Source organism: Cricetulus griseus, chromosome 2, assembly GCF_003668045.3.
Source record: "Cricetulus griseus strain 17A/GY chromosome 2, alternate assembly CriGri-PICRH-1.0, whole genome shotgun sequence".
Classification (NCBI taxonomy): Eukaryota; Metazoa; Chordata; class Mammalia; order Rodentia; family Cricetidae; genus Cricetulus; species Cricetulus griseus.
Genome location: NC_048595.1, coordinates 31,056,189 through 31,078,527, shown reverse-complemented (window position 1 = coordinate 31,078,527; position 22,339 = coordinate 31,056,189). Strand labels below are relative to the sequence as shown.

At 42.5% G+C, this 22,339-nt stretch overlaps 2 protein-coding genes across 2 annotated transcripts in view; both read right to left on the bottom strand.

Moving 5' to 3' along the window:
• Zmpste24 (zinc metallopeptidase STE24) overlaps nt 1-13,992 on the bottom strand; it is a 40,450-nt gene extending 26,458 nt beyond the window's left edge. Inside the window, exons 1-6 of the mRNA XM_027399159.2 lie at nt 13,632-13,992; nt 11,663-11,809; nt 8,461-8,547; nt 3,454-3,570; nt 2,516-2,668; nt 457-598 (exon numbers count right to left, since the gene is read on the bottom strand). Of these exons, the coding sequence (XP_027254960.1) occupies nt 457-598; nt 2,516-2,668; nt 3,454-3,570; nt 8,461-8,547; nt 11,663-11,809; nt 13,632-13,754 (769 nt within the window). The 5' untranslated portion in view covers nt 13,755-13,992. The remainder of the gene's footprint in view (nt 1-456; nt 599-2,515; nt 2,669-3,453; nt 3,571-8,460; nt 8,548-11,662; nt 11,810-13,631) is intronic.
• A 4,251-nt stretch (nt 13,993-18,243) lies between these two features.
• Nucleotides 18,244-22,114, bottom strand: Tmco2 (transmembrane and coiled-coil domains 2). Its single transcript, XM_027398978.2, has 2 exons — nt 21,793-22,114; nt 18,244-18,617 (listed from the first exon to the last, which is right to left on the bottom strand). The coding sequence occupies exons 1-2, from the start codon at nt 22,033-22,035 to the stop codon at nt 18,300-18,302; spliced, it is 561 nt and encodes a 186-aa protein (XP_027254779.1). The 5' UTR covers nt 22,036-22,114; the 3' UTR covers nt 18,244-18,299.
• Nucleotides 22,115-22,339: the final 225 nt, after the last annotated feature.

The window sequence follows — 22,339 nt, the reverse complement described above, 5'->3', positions numbered from 1 at the left end:
ACCAGCAGACCCTGGAGTGAACGATTGGTCTATTGCTACGCAGCATGTATGATGCAGCAAAGATTAAGAGCAGTGCTGTATAGCTTACCAAATGGAGTTGTAGGCAGGAGCAGGATTTGGCATCAGGCTACCAGTGTCTATCCTGGAAAATGTCATAAGTTCCTATACACCTTTTTTCCTTTATTTTTGTTTCTTTTTTTAAAATTTGTTACAGGCAATTGTAAGCCACTGTGTAGGTACTGGAAACCAAACTTGGCTCCTCTAGAAGAGCATCCAGGGTTCTTAACTGCTGAGCTTCTCTCTGATTCAGTTCCCACAAATCTTAAAAAGCCAAATGTAAAATCTTATCCTATTTTTTAGGTAACAAATTTAAAACAAACAATAAAGACTGACTTAAGAATAAAGTGCTCAAAACAAACCACTTGATAAACCCTGCTCACATCCAGGTAACCTTACCTTCAACAACATACACCTTAGTCAGAGGAAAGTCAATACTCTTTGCCATCACTTCAATTTCTTGTTTAAGCTTTCCCTCAGGGAGAGGTGTGAATTTGTCAAACAAAGGGGCAATGTAATCAGCATAAATTGTGACCAGAACCTGAAAAGTAAGTAACAGAAAACTGCTCATTATTAAAAAATCCAATTATGTGGTACAATTATGTTCATACAACCAACACCTGGGGCAGCGTCTGTTTAGTAGTAGTGTGATAACACAGTAAGCACGTCAACATAGAAAACAAAGTTTCTAACCCTGAATAAGAGCTCTGGGGCCAATCAACAGCCCTTTCTTGGGGATTCCTGGCCCTGTAAGGCAGTTATAATACACACTCTTGTTTACTCTGCTTGAAATGGCACTTGTGGAGGATTTCCTCAGCTCTCTGCTCTTACTCAGTTTGCCATACTATAGGTCTTTGTAAATCCGAAAACAGATGGAAGTAATCCTCATCACCAATGGAGAGGAAGAGCTGATAGATGCAATTTTCTAGGTCTGTGAACACACCACTTGACTGTATGATTCAGTGTCTGTGCAATGAAACAGCTTAGAATACAAGAAACAGAAGAAAAAGGGGGTGCACGAGAGAAAAAATGGGGGAGAGAGGAAGGAGGGAGGGGGTGATAGGAGATGGTAGTTGGGAAGGGAAAGGGAAAGAAAAGAAGGAATCAAGAGTGGGATAAGAGTGGGTAAAGGAAGAAAGGGGAGAGAACAGAGACGGGGCAAAGAAAAGCAGCGGCATGGTGACACACGCCTATGGGCACTCAGCAGGCTGAAGCAGGAGGAGGGTTGCAGGAATTTGGTGCCAATCTAGACCATACAGTAATTGTGGACCAGACTGAACTAAATAGCAGATGTTTCTTTAAAACAACAGCAAAACAATTAATTAAATAAATAAAAGAAAGGAGGAAAGGGATGCACCAGAAGGGAAAGCAGGGAGGGGAGGGCAGAAGGAAGTCAGGGGAGGAAAGCATAAGCTTTTTTTTGAGACAGTCTCTACCTCAGCGGAGGATGGTCTTGAATGTCTGACCCTCCTGTCTTCACCTCCCATGAGCACTACCATACCTGCTTTATGAAGTACTGGGGATTGAACCCAAGGCCTTGTGTATGCTAGACAAGTACTCTACCAACTGAGCTACATCCTCAGCTCTATGATTTCTTGTCTGTCATAGATTTATTTTCTCTTCAAAACATTAAGGCTTGTTAGGCACTGGAGGGTGAAGGAGAGACTGTAAGTCAAAAGTCATCCATTCTGGTTAAACTCACAAATGTTCAGTCCCAGTAGCCTAGCAGGCAGATCATGAAAAGTGACTAGCAACTTGCTTCTGGCAAATGTAAGGGTCAGCACAAAGAGAAGAAAATATGTGGTAGATCAGTTCTATTCTTATATCCCAAAGCAGGAACTGAGAGGAAAACGTAACGGGCAGTTGGTTATACTGTAACCTTTTCTTAGGAGCTACTTACGTGGCAAAGAAAATGCACTCCTGGTAATCTCAAGGAATTTTTGTAAAGAAATGAAATAATTAAAGAATAAGAGTCCATGAGTTTGAGAAGAAGTAGGAGGGATAGGAAGAATTGGAGGAGAAGGAGGAAGAGAATAATGTAAATACAGTACTCTGTGGTAGTTTGAATGTAAATGGCCCCTAGGGAGTGGCACTATTAGGAGGTGTGGCTTTATTGTAGGTATTGGCCTTGTTGGGAGGAAATGTGCCACTGTGGGGTGAGCTTTGAGATCTCATATTTGTTCAAGCCATGCCTAGTGACTCACATCACTTCCAGTTGCCTATCGATCAAGACGTAGAACTCTCAGCTCCTTCTCTAGCACAGGGTCAGCCTGCATGCTGCCATGTCCCACCATGACGACAGTGGACTGAACCTCTGAGCCACTGTAAGCTACCCAACTAAATGTTTTCCTTTGTAAGAGCTGCTGTGGTCAGGGGGTCTCTTCACAGCAATAGAAACCCTAAGATAACCCATATATGAAATTCTCAAATAAAGGAATACAATATAGAGTTTACTTACCAGAGAAACAACTAATGTGAACAGCCAGGCATAAATAAAAAAGTAATCACCTCCAATTTTAATAATGTAAAGCAGAAGGGAAGACACAGGTAATAAAATACATTGAGTCACAACAAATTTTTTGAGTGTGTCTTTCATAAAAAACTCCAAAGTCTGAAAAAAAAAAAAGAAAAAGAAAACATTACCACTATTGACCAAGCAAGTGGTTTGCTTTTTAAACATCTGTAAGTAAACACAAAGCACCTCAGTAAAGCAAATTTAAGATCAGCAAGCAGTGAGGCTGTGTTAGAGGACACTGAGCAGCCTAGGACAATAAGCAAAAGTCTTGCACTTAATAGTTTAAAATAATGTAATTAGCAGGGCGTTGGTGGCACATGCCTTTAATCCCAGCACTTGGGAGGCAGAGGCAGGCGGATCCCTGTGAGTTCGAGGCCAACCTGGTCTACAGAGCGGGTACCAGAATAGGCCCCAAAGCTACAGAGAAACCCTGTCACGAAAACATAACAAAACAAAAAAACAAAAAAATGTAACTAATATTAGCTGAAAAGCACTAAACATTTGTATTCTATTTCTATCAAGACCTTAAACTAAGATCTTTACCACATCTGTAGTTTCTTTTTCCTCAGTTGATTCATGCTCTAAATGACAAACTATACCTAAATTACTGCCAGCATAGGACTAAAGCACAGAAAATCTTGTATTAAAAACTCTGATAATTGGGATGGAGAGATGGCTCAATGGTTAAGAGCACTGGCTGCTCTTCCAGAGGACCTGGGTTCAATTCCCAGCAACCACACGGTGGCTCAAAACAATCTATAATGAGATCTGGTACCGTCTTCTGGCATGCAGGCAGAACACTGTATACATAATAAACAAACAAACAAACAAATAAATCTTAAAACAAAAACAACAAAACCCCCTGATAATTTCTATTATACCTGGTGATTGAAGCCGTGTTTTTCTTCTATCACAAAAGTATTATACATACTCCATGGCAAGCCAGTCAGAGCACTGTAGAGTGTGGCCAACAGAAGGAACACCAAAGAATGAATGATCTAAGCACAAGAAAAAAAATAAAAATAAAAAATAAACCAGCAAGTATGCACTGAGAGCTTATTATATCCCAAGCAATGCACTTGATCCTGTGGAGACCAAGCCTGTAACAGCATCCTGCCCGGAAAACATGTCTACTTGGAAGAAGAGGTATGACCTGAAAGCTGCCCTAAAATCACAGGGACAAAAATCGTTGGTAGTATTTAGAAGAGACAGAAAGCAACGTATGCTAGTTGGATTCAAGGAAAAATTATTCTTGGTATTGTTGTGTATTTGATTTGAGGCAAGGCCTCACTATGTAGCTCTGGCTGGCCTGGGACTCCCAATCTGACTATGAAGACCAGGATAGCTTCAAACTCACAAAGATCCAACTGTCTCTGTCTCCCCAGGGTTGTGAATAAAGGTGTGAGCCACCATGCCTAGGAAAATTCAAGAAATATTTAAAGAGCTGGTGCAACTTTGAGTCTACTGAGGTGAAGAGAGAAATGACATTTAAGAGGCCCAGAACCAGGACTATGAGTCAGCCCACCTCAACATCCACGTCGTCTAGGAACTGCCAGATCTGCAGATCCAAAGCTATAGGATGAATCCCCATGATACAGGACTTAACAAGAGGATATCTACCCATGATATCCATTGAGGGCCTAGTATCAACAGAGTAGCAGAAGTCAGAGGATTCAAGCCAGACCAACAATCCATGGCAAAGAACACTTACAAGTAAAGATGTATGGACTCGGGTATACTGGTGACTCACCGGGCCACACTACAGCTTCCATGCCAAGATTTTCTTTGTTTTTTGTTTTTAGGCTAGACTTTTAATTTTGTTTTTTGTCTTTTTTTTTTGGGGGGGAAGTCATAAGAGCAGAGAGTAGAGGTGATGGGGTGGGGAAATGAGTGGAATCAGGATGCATAATGTAAGATCCACAAAGAATCAATTAAAAGTTAAAAAATAAAGGAGAAGAAAACTAATTAATAAAAATAATCATTACAAACAAAAACCTGGGCAGTGGTGGTATACCTTTTAATCCCATAACCCAGGAGGCAGATGCAGATGGATCTCTGAGTTTGAGGTCAGTCTGGTCTATAGATTGAGAGCAAGTTCCAGTATATCTACAGAAAAACCCTGTCTTGAAAAACCAAAAAAAAACCCAAAAAACTCATTTCCAGGATAATAATATTCATCTTTTGTTATGACTAAGGATAATAGTCATGACTTAGTTATTATTGCTTTATAACCTGACTTTTCCACTCAATAAGATATATGAAATAGCCGGGCGTTGGTGGAGCACGCCTTTAATCCCAGCACTTGGGAGGCAGAGGCAGGCGGATCTCTGTGAGTTCCAGGCCAGCTTGGTCTCCAGAGCAAGTGCCAGGATAGGCTCCAAAGCTACACAGAGAAACACTGTCTTGAAAAAAAAAAAAAAGAAAAAAAAAAAGAAAAAAGATATATAAAATAATTTTGAAAATTCTTTTATGTATATGGGAGTTTTGCCCAAATATATGTTTTTGCATTATGTGCATGTCTGGTGCCTGAAAAGGACAGAAGAGGGCAGGGGATCCCCTGGAACTGAAGTTACAGTTGTGAGCTGCCATGTGGGTGCTGAAAATCAAACCTGGGTCCTCTGGAAGAGAAGCTGGCATTGTAAAGTAATTTTAATGAACAAATTGAAAATAATATGGTTGTCTGTGATCTTCAAATATATTGGCTAACAACTGAAAACTCTATTACTGTCAGCTCTTAATATGTAGGGAAGTAGAAGAAAATAACAAAACTAATTTGTTTTGTTTTAATATCTCCTTATTTTAACACACTAGAGAGGGGCTGGAGAGATGGCTTACCAGTTAAGAACACTGGATGCTCTTCCAGAGGTTCTAAGATCAATTCCCAGCATCCACATGGCAGTTCACAACTGTCTGTAACGCCAGCTCCAGGGGATCTGATGTCCCCACAGACATACTTGCAAACAAGGCCCAGTGCACATTAAAAATATACTGGGAGACATCCAGGACCAGCTTCTCTTTTAGTTCCTTTTTCAATGATTCGAAGGGAATTTAAACAATGCTCAGTATCTCCCTGTGCATCTTATAGCATGGACAGCTCCCCTAGAGAGACATCATACAGCCAAGGTAAGATCAGCTTTTTAATGTTTTATCCTTTGAACTTCAACGTGAAATATCCCTAAAGGTCCTCCTTATATGAGGGGCTTTATAGTATCACTAGTTCTGGGATATCTCCACCCTTTAATCACAACCATGGCCTACATTTGTGGCAACTGGGTTCTTTTGATGTGTATCTACCCAGTGTCTGGCAGTGACAACAATGGCACTCCACAGTCAGCAACACACTCTCTACAGTTCATCAAGTCAGATCTGAACCTCTCTTTCAGGGTTATAATTTTTCACTTCTTTGTTGCACTTTCTCTTTTGTCAGCCGACAACATCTTTCAATCTAGATCTCTCTCTCTCTCTTTCTGCCAGTGTCTCTGTCTCTCTGACACACACCCCATATCACTATGTGAATGCCTGCACTCACGTGATTCTCCAGCCTCAGCCTCCACGTAACTGAGACCACAGGCATGCACCCACACCAATTACCCATTTTATAAATGTGTTTGCATTTTTAGTGAAAGAGAATGAGGCGCCATACTTGGAGTAACAGTTGTGGAGCAACTGGTCATTTAGATTGATGAAAATATTGATCTGACTGGTCCTGATTACCTCTTATATCATGATCTATGTATACTGAACAGCTAACAGGGAAGTCTGCAGTTTATGTAACTATTCACACACCACACAATGGTAACTGAAATTTGAGCCACAGTGTTAATGGGCTGGCGTCACAACTAAACTGTGGTAACTTACATTTGTATATATCAGAACTACACAAAGTGAGGACTATCATGCAGCTAGATAAACAATAGGAAAAGAACCTAAGTCATTAAATACAAAATTCGTCCCATTAAAATAAAGCCTGAGCCCTAGCTAAGGAGCTAATGGCAGCTGATGTCTGCTGATGGAGAGCTGGCGGGGAGAGCAGACAACAGCTGCCCATGTCCCAGTCAATGTCCCCACATACATGTGCATATGGGCTGCACTGCCTTACATAGTGAGAGATGAGTATTTCTTACTGGCACATGTAGAAGTTGGGTTTACTCATTCAACAAAGTATGCAGGCTATTCTGAGCCTGCAAGATGACTCAGCGGGTAAAGATGCTTGCCACCAAGCCTGACTGGCTAAGTTCAAGCCCTGGAGTCCATATGATAGAAGGGAGAACTGACTGCTGCAAGCTGTCCCCTAACTTTTACACACACACATACACACACACACACACACACACACACACACACACACACACACGTACGTCTGGTGCTTTAGAAAATGGTATATGAAAAGGGGCACAGGATGAGAAGAGCTGCTGTGGAACAATCTTTGAACACTGTAACTATGTATTGCTCTCATTGTTAATAAAAAGCTGATTGGCAGCCGGGCGGTGGTAGCACATACCTTTAATCCCAGCACTTGGGAGGCAGAGGCAGGTGGATCTCTGTGAGTTCCGAGACCAGCCTGGTCTATAAGAGCTAGTTCCAGGACAGGCTCCAAAGCTACACAGAGAAACCCTGTCTCAAAAAAAAGCTTATTGGCTGATGGCTAGGCAGAATTTTGGGGGCAGAGACAATACTGGGAAGAAGGGAGGAGACACCAAGACAAGCAACGGGAGAAATAACAGCCACAAGCTACGTGGCAGCATATAGATTAATAGAAATGGGTTTATTTAAGTTGTAAGAGCTACTTAGTAATAAGCCTGAGCTATTGGCTGACCAAGTCTCTGAGTGGTTATTTGGGAAGCAGCTGCTGAGACACAGAGAAACTCAGTCTACACAGAGTTAAAGCCAAGAGTACATATCCACACAGCAGGACCATGATGTTCAATAGAGAGTCAGGAAGGAAGTAACTGACTTGGCAGATTCCAGAGAAAGCCAGGAATCAGGGCTGCAGCACCCATTACAGATTGAGAGTTCACTTAAGGAGATAAACTTTCTGTCTTCATTTGAAGTGTCTGCTTACTATGTATGCCACAGATGTATCTGCCAAGTATGAGTTCCACAGATTGAATGGTACATACCCCTGTCATTGCACAGGGTTGTTCCTAAGAAGCAGCAGCCTAATCAAAACTACATTTCCCAGCTCCCTTCCATCTGGATAAGATCAAAAGACTGCTTCGCCATGTAATGTGAATATACCATATCATAACTTCAGCATTACAGAAGCTAAAAAGAGGGGATGTTCTTCCCACTGTCACTGGGCATTGGATGACAAACACATAAAATAAAATCAAACTGACTCCCTGCCTTACCACATGGAACAAAGTCACCTGCTAATTAAAAATACTCATAATAGCTATTATGTGATTGGGGGATAAACTGAAAAGACACTAGAATTCTGGAGTTATAATTAGTAGCTGTGGTAGTTGAATGTTATGGCCCCCATAGGTTTATATATTTTAATGTTGGTCCCCAGTTGGTAGAAGTGTTTGGTAAAGATTAGGAGGTGTGGCTTTGTTGGAGGAGGTGTGTCACTGCCTCCTGTTTATGGATCAGATGTATGCTCTCAGCTACTGCCCCCTCATCATGCTTGCCTGCTGACATGTTCCCCAATGGTATGGACTTACCCTCTGAAATGGTGAGTCCCAAATTAAATGCTTTCTTTTACAAGCTGCTTTGGTCATAATGTTTTGTCATGGAACACTGGCATGATGCTAATACATGCACACATAAGGACTTTGAGAGTGAGAGGCAAGTCTACTGACGGTAGGAGCCAAAAAAGGCAATTTCAGTGTAAAGTTTACCAAACAAAATAAAGACGGACCAATCTGGGCAAAGGAATCACATACCTCATATTCTGGCCCAAAGCCAGCAGAATCACAGACCCGTCCAGAAAGTCTCCAGAGGTAAGGGATTCCTCCAAAGAGAAGAATAAGCTGGAAAACAAGGAGATTATGGTCACATTTAAACAGTCCTTGTAACTATCATATGTGTGTTACAAGGGAAAATAACTAACTCGTGGGGAAGAAGGGGGGGCTAACTCATTTAGAATAAAATATGCATTTAGAAGAACACAAACTACTGAGACACTAAGTTTAGACTACCAAGATATTTTTGCTTATACACTGAATAAGGGTAAATTGTATGGTATGTGAATTACATTTCAGGCCTGTTTAAAAGACAAGCCCAGGAGTCTCACTCACTTTTGGAAGTAAAAAAAAACAAAAAAAACAAAAAAAAAAAAACAAAAATTAATCTAGGGCCAGAAGAGTGGCTGAGTGGGTAAAGGTACCTGCCACATAACTCTGATGACCTTCACTGGAATCAGTGTAGAAAATGAAAGAGAATTGACTTCCAAAGTGGTTCTCTGGCGGGGCGGAGGTGCACACTTTTAATCCCAGCACTCAGGAGGCAGAAGCAGGTGGAGCTCTATGAGTTCGAGGTCAGCCTGGTCTACAGATTGAGTTTCAGGATAGCCAGGGCTACACAGAGAAACCCTGTCTTGAAAAAAAAAAAAAATGGTTCTTTGATCTCTACAAGCACACTGTGGCACACATGTATTAACCCCAATCATCCCAATCATGCACACACACACACACACACACACCCTGAGCTTTTCTACTCCACTCTTCTCTTTCACAACCATAACAGTTCTTGGTGGTGTTTTGTTACAGCCTTGCTATATTGCCCAGGGCAGTCTCCATCTCTTAGACTTAAGTGATCCTCCTGCCTCAACTCTTGGGTAGCTAGGATTACAGGGCACAGTTCCAGTGTTAGCCATTTCATGGAAGTGCTCTTTAAGGATCTCTGTGAGATAGCAGCTAAAGTCCGTCTCGGAGAGTCTGGGCATTTTCCCTCTAGCATTTATGTGGAAAGTAGCCCTCCACAACTGGTTACACAGGGCCTGCTTAGTTTTTCTCAGGTACAAAGAACAAAAGCAAAAAAGTGTATGTGTGTGTGTCTGGGGGGGGTAAAATTAATGTTCTCTTAATGATCAAAACATACAAATCTTTCAATTTTAGTCAAAACAAAATAGGAATGCTTTCTGTCCAGTGGCAAATGCAGCCACTAATTTTCTAGAACTGAATTCCATTATGTTCACACTGTGGCCCACAGTCTGAAGAATACTTTCTACAGTGTGATTTTAAAGACTCAGAAGAGCAGAACAGTAAACCCAGTTCTCCCACTTGGCCATTAAATGGCTGTTTAATTTCTCTGAGTCTTCACTTCCTCCCAGAAAAGGGGAAAATGCCTATCACTCTACTTTGCTGTCATAAACATCAAATAATAAACACAGAAACTCGATGAGATGGAAATCATAACTAGAACTGTTCCCAGCTTTAGTCCATCAGTACTGCTAAGAGGTGAGCCTCAGCACACTGTACAATTCATACACTGATGTACCTATTACCCTACCCTGTCACCACCTACAACACACAGCCATTTCCATGATCACCAATACCACCCAACTATTGCCCATCTCTCTGGCAACTACTCACTAGTGACAATCACAGAAAAACTGAAAATGCTTTTCCTGTCATTTTATCATGGTCATGTGGGGATAAAGCCCAAGAACTTCAAAGAAGCTTAGCTTATAAAAGGTTTTTAGTTCCATCTCCAGCAAAAGCAGGAAAAGGAGGAAGAGAAAGAGGAGGAAGAGCCAGGTAGTGGTGGCGCACGCCTTTAATCACAGCACTCAGGAGGCAGAGACAGGCAGATCTCCAAGTTCAAGGCCAGGCTGGTCTACAGAGTGAGTTCCAGGACAATCTGTTATACAGAGAAACATAAGGTTCTTCTCATATCTGGTCTTCAGGTGACAGTTACCATATTCTATTTGCAACTGACTAAACAATTATGTTTCTGCCTCTCTTACTCCACACCCATTACTATCATTAAGACTATGGTAGGGAATATGGCTCAGGGGTAGAATAGCATGCTCGAGGCCCTCAGTTTGACTCCTAGCACTGTAAAAAGTAAACAAGGTCAAGAAAGCATTCTACAGGACTGGAGAGATGGCTCAGCAGTTCAGTACTTGCTGCTCTTGCAGAGGACGTGGCCTCAATCCCAGCACCCACATGGGTGGTTCACAACCATTTGTAACTAATGCCTTCTTCTGACCTCAGTGAGCATCAAGCATACATAAGGTGCACATAACACACATAAAGGCAAAAATTCTCATATATGTATGTGGTGGTTTGAATAAGAATGGTCCTAACAGACCCATTTATTTGAATGCATCAGGGGTGGGGCTACTTGAGAAGAATTAGGGGGTGTGGCCTTGTTGGAAAAAGTTTATCATTGAGGGTGGGCTTTGAGGTTTCAAAAGCCTAAGCCAGACCCAGTGTTACTCTCTCTTCCTGCTCTCTGTAAATCTGGATGTAGAACTCTCTGCTACTTCTCCAGTACCATGCTGCATGCCACCATGTTTCCTGCCATGATGACAATGAACTAACCTCTGAAACCATAAGCAAGCCCCATTTAAATGCTTCCTTTTATGAGTTACTGTGGTTGCAGGTGTGGTGGTGTAGGTCTTTAATGCCAGCACTCGGCAGGCAGAAGCAGGTGGATATCTGTGAGTTCCAGGCCAGCCTGGTCTACAAAGCAAGTTCCAGGACAGCCAGGACAACACAGAGAAACTTCCTCTGTCTCAAAAAATGAATGAGTTGCTGTGGTCATGGTGTCTTTTCACAACAGTATAACACTAAGACAATGTCAAAGTAAATAAATATAATTTTTTTTCAAAATTTTTTAAAGATTTGTTTATTATGTATACATGTATGCCTGCAAGCCAGAAGAGGGCATCAGATCTCATTACAGATGGTTGTGAGCCACCATGTGGTTACTGGGGATTGAACTCAGGACCTTTGGAAGAGCAGGCAGTGCTCTTAACTGCTAAGCCATCTCTCCAGCCCCAACTATAAAAATTTTAAGAAGGCATTCTAGGATTTGAAGGCATTGTTACCTTTGTATAACAAAATGAAAAAACAAGAACAAGTACTACAAAGTATTAAACAACTTGAGCATTATATCTCCAAGAAATAAATTACTCACAGTGCTTTCCACCACTGAATAGAGTCCTGACCAGAAGCTGAATGTACTTTTATCCAGTTGATACAGTCGAGATTTCTCAAATGTGTCCGAATCCATGATCTGTTCTAATTCTGCTGGTACCCGAGTTGTTGTTTTGTATATCCTTCTCTGAAATATTTGGAGGAAAACACTTTAATGAATATTTGTCTGCAGCATTAGTCTGTCAAATAAGCTTGTAGAATTTGTTACATACAGGTGCAAACTGCATTCAGTCAGGGACCCTGACCACTGAAACAGGTGACACAGGAGAGTAAGAGCAGACAAAGAAGATCCATGGCCAGGTGACTATGTGGAATGGCCATCTGGGTTGTCATCACACTTGGTCTGTGTGAACCAAAGTTGTAACATCATAAGGGGACCACTTATTCTGAGTATGACATTGTATTACAACATAAAAAAATGCATGAAAAAAGAGAAGCAAGAATGCTCACTACATCACTTCACACATTAACAGATATCCTTAATAAAATAATGGACCATCATTAAATTTGGTCCTAGAGGTCAAATTAAGGAATAGACAAGTGACAGAAACATATCAAATCCTTACAACAATTTTTCTCATCACGTCAAATTCTAAAAGGCAATTTCCAGTCCCTAGGACATAACACAAGGAACACATGTCAAAAGGTAAATAGACCAGATCTTCTTCCATGGTTTTTAAACAAATACTTTTTCTACCATATGTTAACAGCAGCAGCAACAACAACAACAACATAAAAAAATCACCAAACAAACAATACCACCTGAAGGCATTAGGGAACAACCCTACAAAGATGTAACTAGGCTTATTAGTAAACTGTATCAGATAATTGCTCAATATCTCAGCCTGCTGTTTTGACACCACGTGCTGTGTGTTTGCTGCAGGCAAGAGTACTTATGCAAGTCTAAACCAAGGGAGCTTTAAGTACCTAGCTATAGTAATTTCAGCACATGGAAAATACTAAAGGAGGAGACTGAGGCATAAACCTGATGCTGACAGTTGTTTTGTTTTGTTTTTTGATAAACTTGCAGTTAAGAGATTCATGAAGAGCGGGGGGAGGGGGGGGATGGATGTAGCTCAGTGGAAGAACTCTTGCCTGGCAAATGCACTCATATGCAATGTAAATTAAAAGAAAACTGCAGAAAAAAAAGGCTGCAATGCTCAAGAAACAGGTCGAGCAGTTAAAGGGGAAGGGTCTCAAGGGCAGCCCAGGAGGAGGGTAAGTCAAGCCAACGAGCGGTGAGCCACTGAAAAACCATCAGTTACAAAGTCATCTATCTCATTTCAACATTCAAATTCCTAATCAAACTGTTAACTACGGCTATATCCAGGAACCGTAATCTTTTTCAATGCAATACTTAAAATTTTAAACAAAAACAAGGGGGATATTTTAATGAAAAAATGGACACAAGGACACACACACACACACACACACACACACACACACACATAAATATATTTGGGGCTCCAAACCACATATGCACTAATGAGGATTTTGAAAAAAAAAAAAAAAACTGTGCACGCCTTTAGAAGGGCTTACAAAACGTTTTCAGAAAAAAAAAAAAGTTTCCTAATCCTGTGGTTCAGCATGGCAATATCAATGTCAGGGGAAGCTGTTTCCTAAAATTTTAGCATCTCCATTTAGAAAGCGTATACCAATGATAAAGGGGTCAAGCCTGGGCCCAAGGATCGTAAGGTGCTATAGTGCAGGCATAGATAGGCTCAAGTTTGACAGAGGGCAGCTCTTTCCTTTCATTAGACGCTAACGTGCTTGGGTTCCTTTACGACAGTGCAGACAACTTCCTGCCGTCCCGAGAACCCTGCAAAGCCACAGTCAGCACTGGGAAAAATTAAGAAGCTCACTGGGAGCTAAGGAATAGACTTAGTCGAGGCACAAGCTAACCTAAGGCTGTCCCGGGGCTGGGGTCAGGGCGGGCCGTCTATGCTCACCTGCCGCTGTGCTAGGAAGGTCTCCCACAGATACACGGTCCAGGAAAAGAGCAACACCGCCCCGAAGATTCGCTTCTCCGCAGGGAAGTCCCCCATAGCGTCCACCGATGCCCACATCCCCATGGTCACCCAATTCCACCAGCTCTTTCAGCGTGCTCCGGTCCCACACAGACACGCGTCCCTCAGAGTGCCAGCGGTGTCGCAGTGATATGGGTCCCTTAGAGAGCCTCTTCAGACTCCCATCCTCTCAACGCCGCTAGCAGTGTCACAAAGACATTCTTCCCCTTCCTTACTCCCTCAGGACCTACTTATTTCTGCTAGAATTAAGACATGCCCCACCTTCCTTACTTCCGGCCCGAAGACCGAGCAGAGGTGCACCTGAATCATCCCTCCGGACTCTGCGCCCGGGAATCCAACTCAAAGGTTCCGGACTTCTTCCTGGGAGGGTTTGCGTGGTCGCCGTCTGTCTTGCTTTAGCGGGTTCCCCCATAGAAGGCTGCGGGTTGCTGTGCTTCCTGGTGTTCGGCTGGCCGGCTGGTAGCCAAGTTTAGCGCGAACTCACAGGGTGGGCCCCACTCTCACCTAGGGTAGATGGGAGAGGATCTAAAACTTCCCTTCTATTCGGTGCTGTTCAAAAAGTTAGAGGTGCGTCGGTGGGATAACTACCCAAACAAGGCATTACAGCCGGGGTCATACGGTTTGTCTTGGGAAGTACTGACTCCGGGAGTATTAAAGAGATGAAAATTACACTACTGATGAGGATTTTTTTTTTTTTTACGTACACATTTCGTCTTATCCTCCCAAAGTTCTGTCAGAGTGGTGCACATAAAATAATAAAATGATTCTTAGCATTTCTAACAAAACAGGAATTGAAAGTAAACTGACCCTGTTGGTTTAGCAGTATAAAATATACATGCAGGAACATGAATTGACAGGAAAGCCCCATTTGTAAGTGTCTGCTACCTGACACAAGCAAAAACCAGTAACCAAATCTGTTTTATTTTGAAAGCCAGCAGTCTGAAAAGAGTGACTCAGCATCCTGAAACTCCAACATCTTTTTTTCTCATAACACCTCATTTTCAGCCAGCAAATTATATATTGGAGGAAAACAGGCAGTCATTTCAGTCAGTCGTGCCCCTCTTGTTAGGTGGTGTGCTTTGTCTCTGAGTTTCATCAGGTTGCAGCTTTACCCCTTATCATCTCTATTCTCTGTGTAGCAGGAGTAAGGTTCATATACACCAATGCCACTGAATCTTGTGTTGTTCTTGAACTCCCTAGATTGACAGCTAACTTATAACGAGCCATTAGCAACATGCCATATAGAGTCCCTCCATTATAATGAAATACAAGTACACTAGTCTAATTCCCAGTGGAGTTCTTGTTCCCCTCTGAAACCTCAGGAGCTTGGCCTCCACTGATTGCATTTGCACGGATGGTCTGGTCTTCCAAACTTCCATCAGAATAGCCAGTAAGTTCTGCTATAGCACCCCAGAACTTCTCTAGCACACAGCTTCAAACTCATCCACATTCCTCCCATGAGCCAGCTGGAAAGGCTTATGACCCAATGACTGGGTTTATCACAACAAAGATAAACCGGCACTGATTTTCTGTATTAGTTACTTGGACAAAATACCAGAAAGCAGCAACTGGGGATCTATTCTGGCTCATGTCTTTGAGGAGGTGCAGTCCATTGTGATGGGGAAGGCATGACATCTGAAGTAGCTGCTTCTGTGGCAGCTCGAGCATGAGGCTGTTTGCTCTCATGTCAGTGAACCAGAAATAAAGGACTCAGGACAGAATAGGAGCTGATATAAAATAAGGCCCTAGCAACCTGTTTCCTCCAGTAAAGGCCCATATCCTAAAGATCCTACAATCTCCCAAAACAGTATATGAGGACAAAACACACAAACCTATAAGAAATATTTCCTGTCTATGCCATAACAAATAACCACCCTTGTCCATTAGAAAATAGGAAACAATTTGTTCCCATCTCCATGTCTGTTCTTAGCCCCCATCGCTAGCTTTTTTTTTTTTTTTGGTGTGTGTGTGTGTGTGTGTGTGTGTGTGTGTGTGTGTGTGTGGCGGCTGGGGGGCCAAGGGGGAGGGAGTTTGAGACAGGATTTCTCTGTGTAACAGCCCTGGCTGTCCTGGAACTTACTCTGGAGACCAGATTAGCCTTAAACTCACAGAGATCTGCCTGCCTCGGCCTCCCAAGTGCTGGGATTAAAGGCATGTGCTACTACCGCCAGGCTGTAACATATTTTAAACTAACATTCTACAAACAGGTATAGTAGTAAATGCCTTTTAATCCCAGCACTTGGGAGGCAGAAGCTGGCAGATTTCTGTGAGTTCGAGGTCAGCCTGGTCTACATAATGAGTTCCAGGACAGCCAGAGCTACATAGTGAGACACTGGTAGCCCTAGCTGGCCTTAAACTCAAAGAGATTCATGGGCCTCTGGCTCCATAGTTCTAGAATTAAAGGCCCATGTCTCTAGGTCTGAGTCCTCTTCCTTTTGAAACCCTCTGAGTCCAATCATTTCTGTCTGTATGTTTGTAGGTGTGGGCCATCTACTAGAACATGGGCAACCTACCATGGTCACACCTCCAAAGAAAAATGATTCTCTGTTCCATGGCAGCCAGTAAGTGCCAGTAACTCCTCAGCTAAGAGTGAGGCCTGGTGAGTCTCACCCTTGGCCATACTAGAATTTTGACTGTATTGATGTTGTACAGTGATTGCAGCTGCCGAGTTCATGGGTGCAATGGCCATGTCATGTCTGCAGAAAGCATTTCATAACACCCCTGCCATCTCTGGCCCTTACATTCTCTCTGCTCCCTCTTCAGTGCTCCATGAACCTTGAAGGCAGGGTGGTGATAGGTATGTCCCATTTAGATGAGCACTCATAGTTATTAGTTGGACCAGCTAGAAGTTTCTACATTAGCTGCTACCTACTGAAAGAAAAAGAAGTTTCTCTGGGGCTGGAGAGATGGCTCAGCAGTTAAGAGCACTGGCTGCAAGTGGGGCAGTGGTGGCACATGCCATTGATCCCAGCACTCAGGAGACAGAGGCAGGTGTGTCTCTGTGAGTTTGAGGCCAGCCTGGTCTACAGAGCTAGTTCCAGGACAGGTTCCAAAAGCTACACAGAGAAACCCTGTCTTGGAAAACAAAACAAAACAAAAAGTTGCTCTTCCAGAGGGTCCTAGTTCAATTCGCAGCAACTACATGGTGGCTCCCAACCATCTATAGTGGGAGCCAGTTCCCTCTTCTGTCATGTAGATATACACACAGAGCACTCATATACAAGAAACATATAAATGTTAAGAAGAAGTAGGAGGAAGAGGAAAAGGAAAAGGAAAAAAGGAGGAGGAGGAGAAAGAGGGAGAAGGAGGAGGAAGAGGAAATTTCCATGACCAAGGTTGAGAACAACATAGATCAGGACTTCAATATTGTTCTTGTCACCATACATATTAATAGATTCTACTTCCCTAGAGTATTCAATGTAATATTTTTCTATTTTTAAAACTCTCAGTAGGGCATCGGTAGCACAAGCCTTTAATTCCAGCACTTGGGAAGCAGAAGCAGACTGATCTCTGAATTTGAGGCCAGCCTGATCTACAAAGTGAGTTCCAGGACAGCCAGCTGTTATACAGAGAAACCCTGTCTTGAAATAAAACAAACAAAAATTAGAATTCTTCTGATTGCCATTATAATTTTTATAAATAGCTGATCAGAATGAAAGTTATAAATTATTATATAAACATAAATGGTAAAATTCTATCATCAATCTACTAATGAGATAGATGGGTTGGGAAAAATCATAGTTTATAAAATTAAGGGATGGAGGGATGACTCAGCAGTTAAGAGTACTTGTTGCTCTTACATATGATCCAAGTTTGATTTCTCGTGCCCACATACAGACTCACAACTACCTGTAACTCAAGTCCTAGGGTATCCCATAACTTCTCCTGGCTTCTGTGGGCACAAGCAAGAAAGTAGTGTACAGACACAAGCAACAACCCCCCACTGCCACTCCTACTCCCTGCTCCACACACACACACACACACACACACACACACACACACACACACACACACACACACACGAGTTTCAGACCATTCTGGACTACCTAATGAAACCTTCCCTGAAAAAAACAAAGCTCACAATGTTCTCCTTTGTGCATACTCTCACCTTTGCTCACCTCTGAATAATTCAGGGGTCCCCAGACTGCATACTTCTCTTATAAGAAGGACCAGCATGGGACAGCCTATTTATGCAACATGGCCCTCAAACTGTGATTGCTTATATTATACATCTTCTCCAATGTCCTTAGCATGGACCTCAGAGTCACAGTCCTGAATGCCTCCCTTCCTTCTAGATCTGCTTCCCCTCTAGTCTGTGTCTCTTGCATTACTAAAGGGTCCCCAGTCTGCCGAGTCAGAACCATACCGGTCTGTGCCAGGCAAGCCATTAGCAAGCCACAGTCCCCATGCTCAGAGACACTGTCAACTCTCACTACCCCACACTTCCCACGGGACGCGAAGCAGACATTGGACCCTACTGAAGAGGAAACCGGATCTTTGCAGGGTAATTTCAATATAGTTCTCTATTTTATTGATACACCACTGCACACACAAGGGAAGCAGTGCTTTTCTGGAAAAGACTGGAGTCCATCACATTTCAGATGTGGACGTGAACCCTGATGTGGGCAAGGGACTCTGGCAATCAGAACAGCTGCAGTAGGGTTCAGAGGAGCAATCCCGCTTCACAGCAGGTTTCTGGGCAACAATCATGCCCTCCAGGTCTCTCACTTTGTTTTCCACCATCTGAAGCTTTTTCAAAATTTTCTCTTGCAGACCCAGTGACAGGAAGATATTACTATTGTCTTGCATCTGGCGGCTGTTTCCTTCTGGGTTGGCTAGCAAAGCCTGAAAAAAATCCGAGCCTTTCTTGTAAAGTTGGTAGAGAGTGATCACAAACATCACTATTTTCTAAAGCGAAACAAGACAAGTGTTACTTGATCATACCAGTGAAAAGTCACAGGCAGCTACACACCCGAAACAGAACGAAAATCTAGTAGCAACAATCCCTCATTTGTAAGCCCAGCTTTCCCTTTAACAAAACATTTCATACCCACTTTTAACCTTTCAAAAGACATTTTGAAGTCATACTTTATTTTATGTGTATGAGTGCTTTGCTTGTGTGTATATAGATATACCACTTACATGCCTGGCTTGTGCCCACGGAAGCCAAAAGAGGGTGTGGGATTCCCTGGAACTGGAGTTACAGATGTTTGTGAGCTGCTGTGTGAGTGCTAGGAATCAAAACCGGGTCCTCTGGGAGAGCAGCCAGTGCTCTTAACCTTGCTGAGCCATCTCTCCAGCCCTTCTACTTTTAATCTTTTGATCACTGTCACTTACAAACTGAATGGTAGGGATTTGATTTCTACTTAGTAAATAAAAATCATAACATTAAATGTCATTTGTTCAAGTCTGTTACCATGTGGCGGCTCTGTTTTAGAAGTTAGCTCACCAGCTCTACATGCAGGAAAACCCAGGACTAGACACACCTGGATATTTTCCAGTGTGAACCCTGTCAATGTTCAAAATCACAGATTGGAACTGACAAAGCCAGGACTGGGATCCAGGAATTCCCCCCAGAATAGAGGTCTAAAAAGTAGATTTCCTGGTAGTGCTGGATAGTTTTATGTTAACTTGATACAAGCTAACATCATCTGAGAAGAGGGAACCTTGATGGGGAAAATGCCTCCACAAAATGGGGTGGTAGCCAAGCCTGTAGGTCATTTTCTTAATTGGTGTTCTAAAGGGGAGGGCCTAGCCCATTGCAGGTGGTGCGGTCCCAGGTGGTCCTGGGTTCTAAAAGAAAGCTGGCTGAGCAAGCCAGAAGAAGCAAGCCTGTCAGCAGCATTCCTCCACGGCCTCTGCATAAGCTCCTGCTGCCAGGTTCCTGTTGTGTATGAATTCCTGTCTTGACTTCCATCCAGGATGAACAGTGCTATGGGAAATGTAAGCCAAATAAACCCTTTCTTCCTAGGTTGCTTTGTTCATGGTGTTTCATCACAGCCAAGAGTCCCCCAAACTAAGACACTGGTCATGGAAAAGTTCCTCTAATGTTAGAATGGATTCCTGGTAGAATAAAAAGAAAAGCATAATTTTTCTCCTTATAGCATTAAGATTGCTTAGTGGACACATATGGGCTAAGCTTGATACACAGTCTGTCTCCTTTAAACCTCACCACAACCCTATAAGGCACATCTACTAAGCTCAGTTTACAGATAAGAGAACTGGAGCAGAGGTCCAATGAGTGATCTCAGTTCACAGAGCAGACAGTTCACAGAAATGTATACCAAGCATGTAACTCCTGAGCTATATGGTTACTTATTCTGTTGTATTGCTCCTTTTTGTTTGTACACCGTTCCCCATGTAATTTTCTTTTAGATATAGGGTCTTATGTATCCTAGCTGACCCTCCAACTTGATTAAATTTCCAATCACCCTACCCCCACTTTCCAAATGATGGAATTATAGTCATGCATCACCACATCTGATTTTTTTTTGTTGTTGTTAAAGATTTATTTTTTATGTATACAGTGTTCTGTCTGCATGCATGCCTACATGCCAAAAGAGGGCACCGGATCTCATTATAGATGGTTGTGAGCTACTATGCAGTTTCTAGGAATTGAACTCAGAATCTCTGGAAGAGCAGCCAGTGCTCTTAAACTCTGAGCCATCTCTCCAGCCCATCTGCTTTATGTTTTTGCCTGGTGCCCAAGAGGCTGAAAGCTCATCTCTCTGATTGCTCTAAACTAGAAAGTATATGTTCTTATCTTACACTCTGGTATCAGATAACTCAAAAGTGTTCATGTGTGTGTACACACACAACCTTGTATTGATGACTTACATTTATTGTTTATTTGTTGGATTCTGTTATATGAGATTTTGAATAAGGTCTAAAATTGAAATCCTAAAAATTGGGTTCTAACTCCAGCTTTCCCAGCTCTAAAATTTCTTGGGCAGGATCTAAATTACCACACTTCCAAAGTGGACATGATAACCCTGTCCTGCCTATTATGCAATGCTTTCCAAAGGTAAACCTGAATGTCCATTCAACCATGATCCCTAAATGGAAAAGAAAGAAAAGCTACAAAAAGATCCAGTAATGGTTTCTCTGTATACTTAATGGACCTTTAAGAAAACCCTCATGGGGCTGGGGAGAATGGCTCAGAGGTTAAGAGCATGGGCTGTTCCTCCTCCAGTGGTAGTGAGTTTAATTCCCAGCACCCATAAGATGGCTCACAACCATCTAAAATAGAATCTGATGCCCTCTTCTGGCCTAAAGGTATATGTGCAGAGCACTCATATACATAAAATTAAGAAAAAGAAAGCCCTCATGACTGTCCATAATTCAAACACTTGATAGGTGGAATGAGGGAGACCCAGAGTCCAGTGTTAGCTTTCACTATCTAGAATCTGAGGTCAGCCTACTTCTTGACAAAACAAAACGAAAGCCCTCTTTAAATTCTGTCTCCTTAAATTTCCATTTAGCATTCATGCACCTCCCTTTCCTCATTTTTCATGTGAAAATAAACTCTATTTCATGGCGCTATTAAGATTTCTCAAAACACTGAGACCCATGCTATAAATGAAATTATGATTATTTTTTTTTGAGACAGGGTTTCTCTGGCTGTCCTAGAACTCACTCTGTAGATGAGGCTGACCTCAAACTCAAGAGATCCACCTGCTGGGATTACCACTGCCTGGTGAGCTATTATTATTACTGAAGGTTAGACAAAAATCACACAAATTCCCAGTGTTCCTTATAATCCCAGCCTGTTTCGACCAACTCAAGAAGCAGAGACAATGACTAACCTCCACCCTTCCCGATCCTTCACATGGACTTACAGAACTGAGTAGCAGCAATGTGAAAGAGAAGTAACCAAAATAGACTTTTTAGTCAGAAATGGTGGTGTGTGTCAGCCCTTGGGGTGAGGACTTCATGAAGCAGGAGGACCACAAATTTGAAGCCAGATCCATTCTATAGTGAGTTTAAGACCAGCCTAACTACCTCCCCATCTTAGAACAGCAAAAACCAACAAACACCTCCCCAACACACGCAAAAGACTTATATTTCATTATACAAATACAACCTGAATTGATCGAACGCTTCGTTTCCATAAGGCAAATAATCCAATTGCCAACAAAACCAAAAAGGAAATCCCTAGGATGACTTGCACAGCTGGCGCGAGATTATCTATTATCCCCAAATTAGTTGGCTGAGGCGCACTAGTCTCTCCCACAAAAGTTGCTTGTAACCAATTCCATATTGAGCTTCGAGCAATGGCATTTAAGAGGTTGTCCCAGGAAGAAGTTGCCGTTGGAGATTTTGGCATTTTTAAAACAGCAGCCCCAGGGACTACATGTGTAGAGGCTTCAGGAATCTAGACATGAATTAGGGAAAGTGTTCAGGGAGTTCAGGTGTTCTGGAGACATTGTGAGCTGTGCTTTGTGATGTCACCCCCCACTCCCCCCCGCCAAGGCGCAGCTTCTTCCTACTCACCAATGACCCTTCTCATCGCCCTGTGTTCAGTTTGTTCCGACCATTTTCTCCCATCTTTAGCGAGTCTGTGTTCTGACATGGCAGTCTCCTAATAGCACCTAATGATGGAAAGGCTCTGTGTCTGCCTTGTCTCATAT

Bases quoted from the DNA above. Each gene is read 5' to 3' on its own strand.
- Tmco2 (XM_027398978.2), bottom strand. From the start codon at position 22,035: ATGCCAAAATCTCCAACGGCAACTTCTTCCTGGGACAACCTCTTAAAT. The intron at 18,618-21,792 runs GTTGTATTTGTA...GTTTCGCTTTAG, and splicing joins GAAGCGTTCGATCAATTCAG to AAAATAGTGATGTTTGTGAT.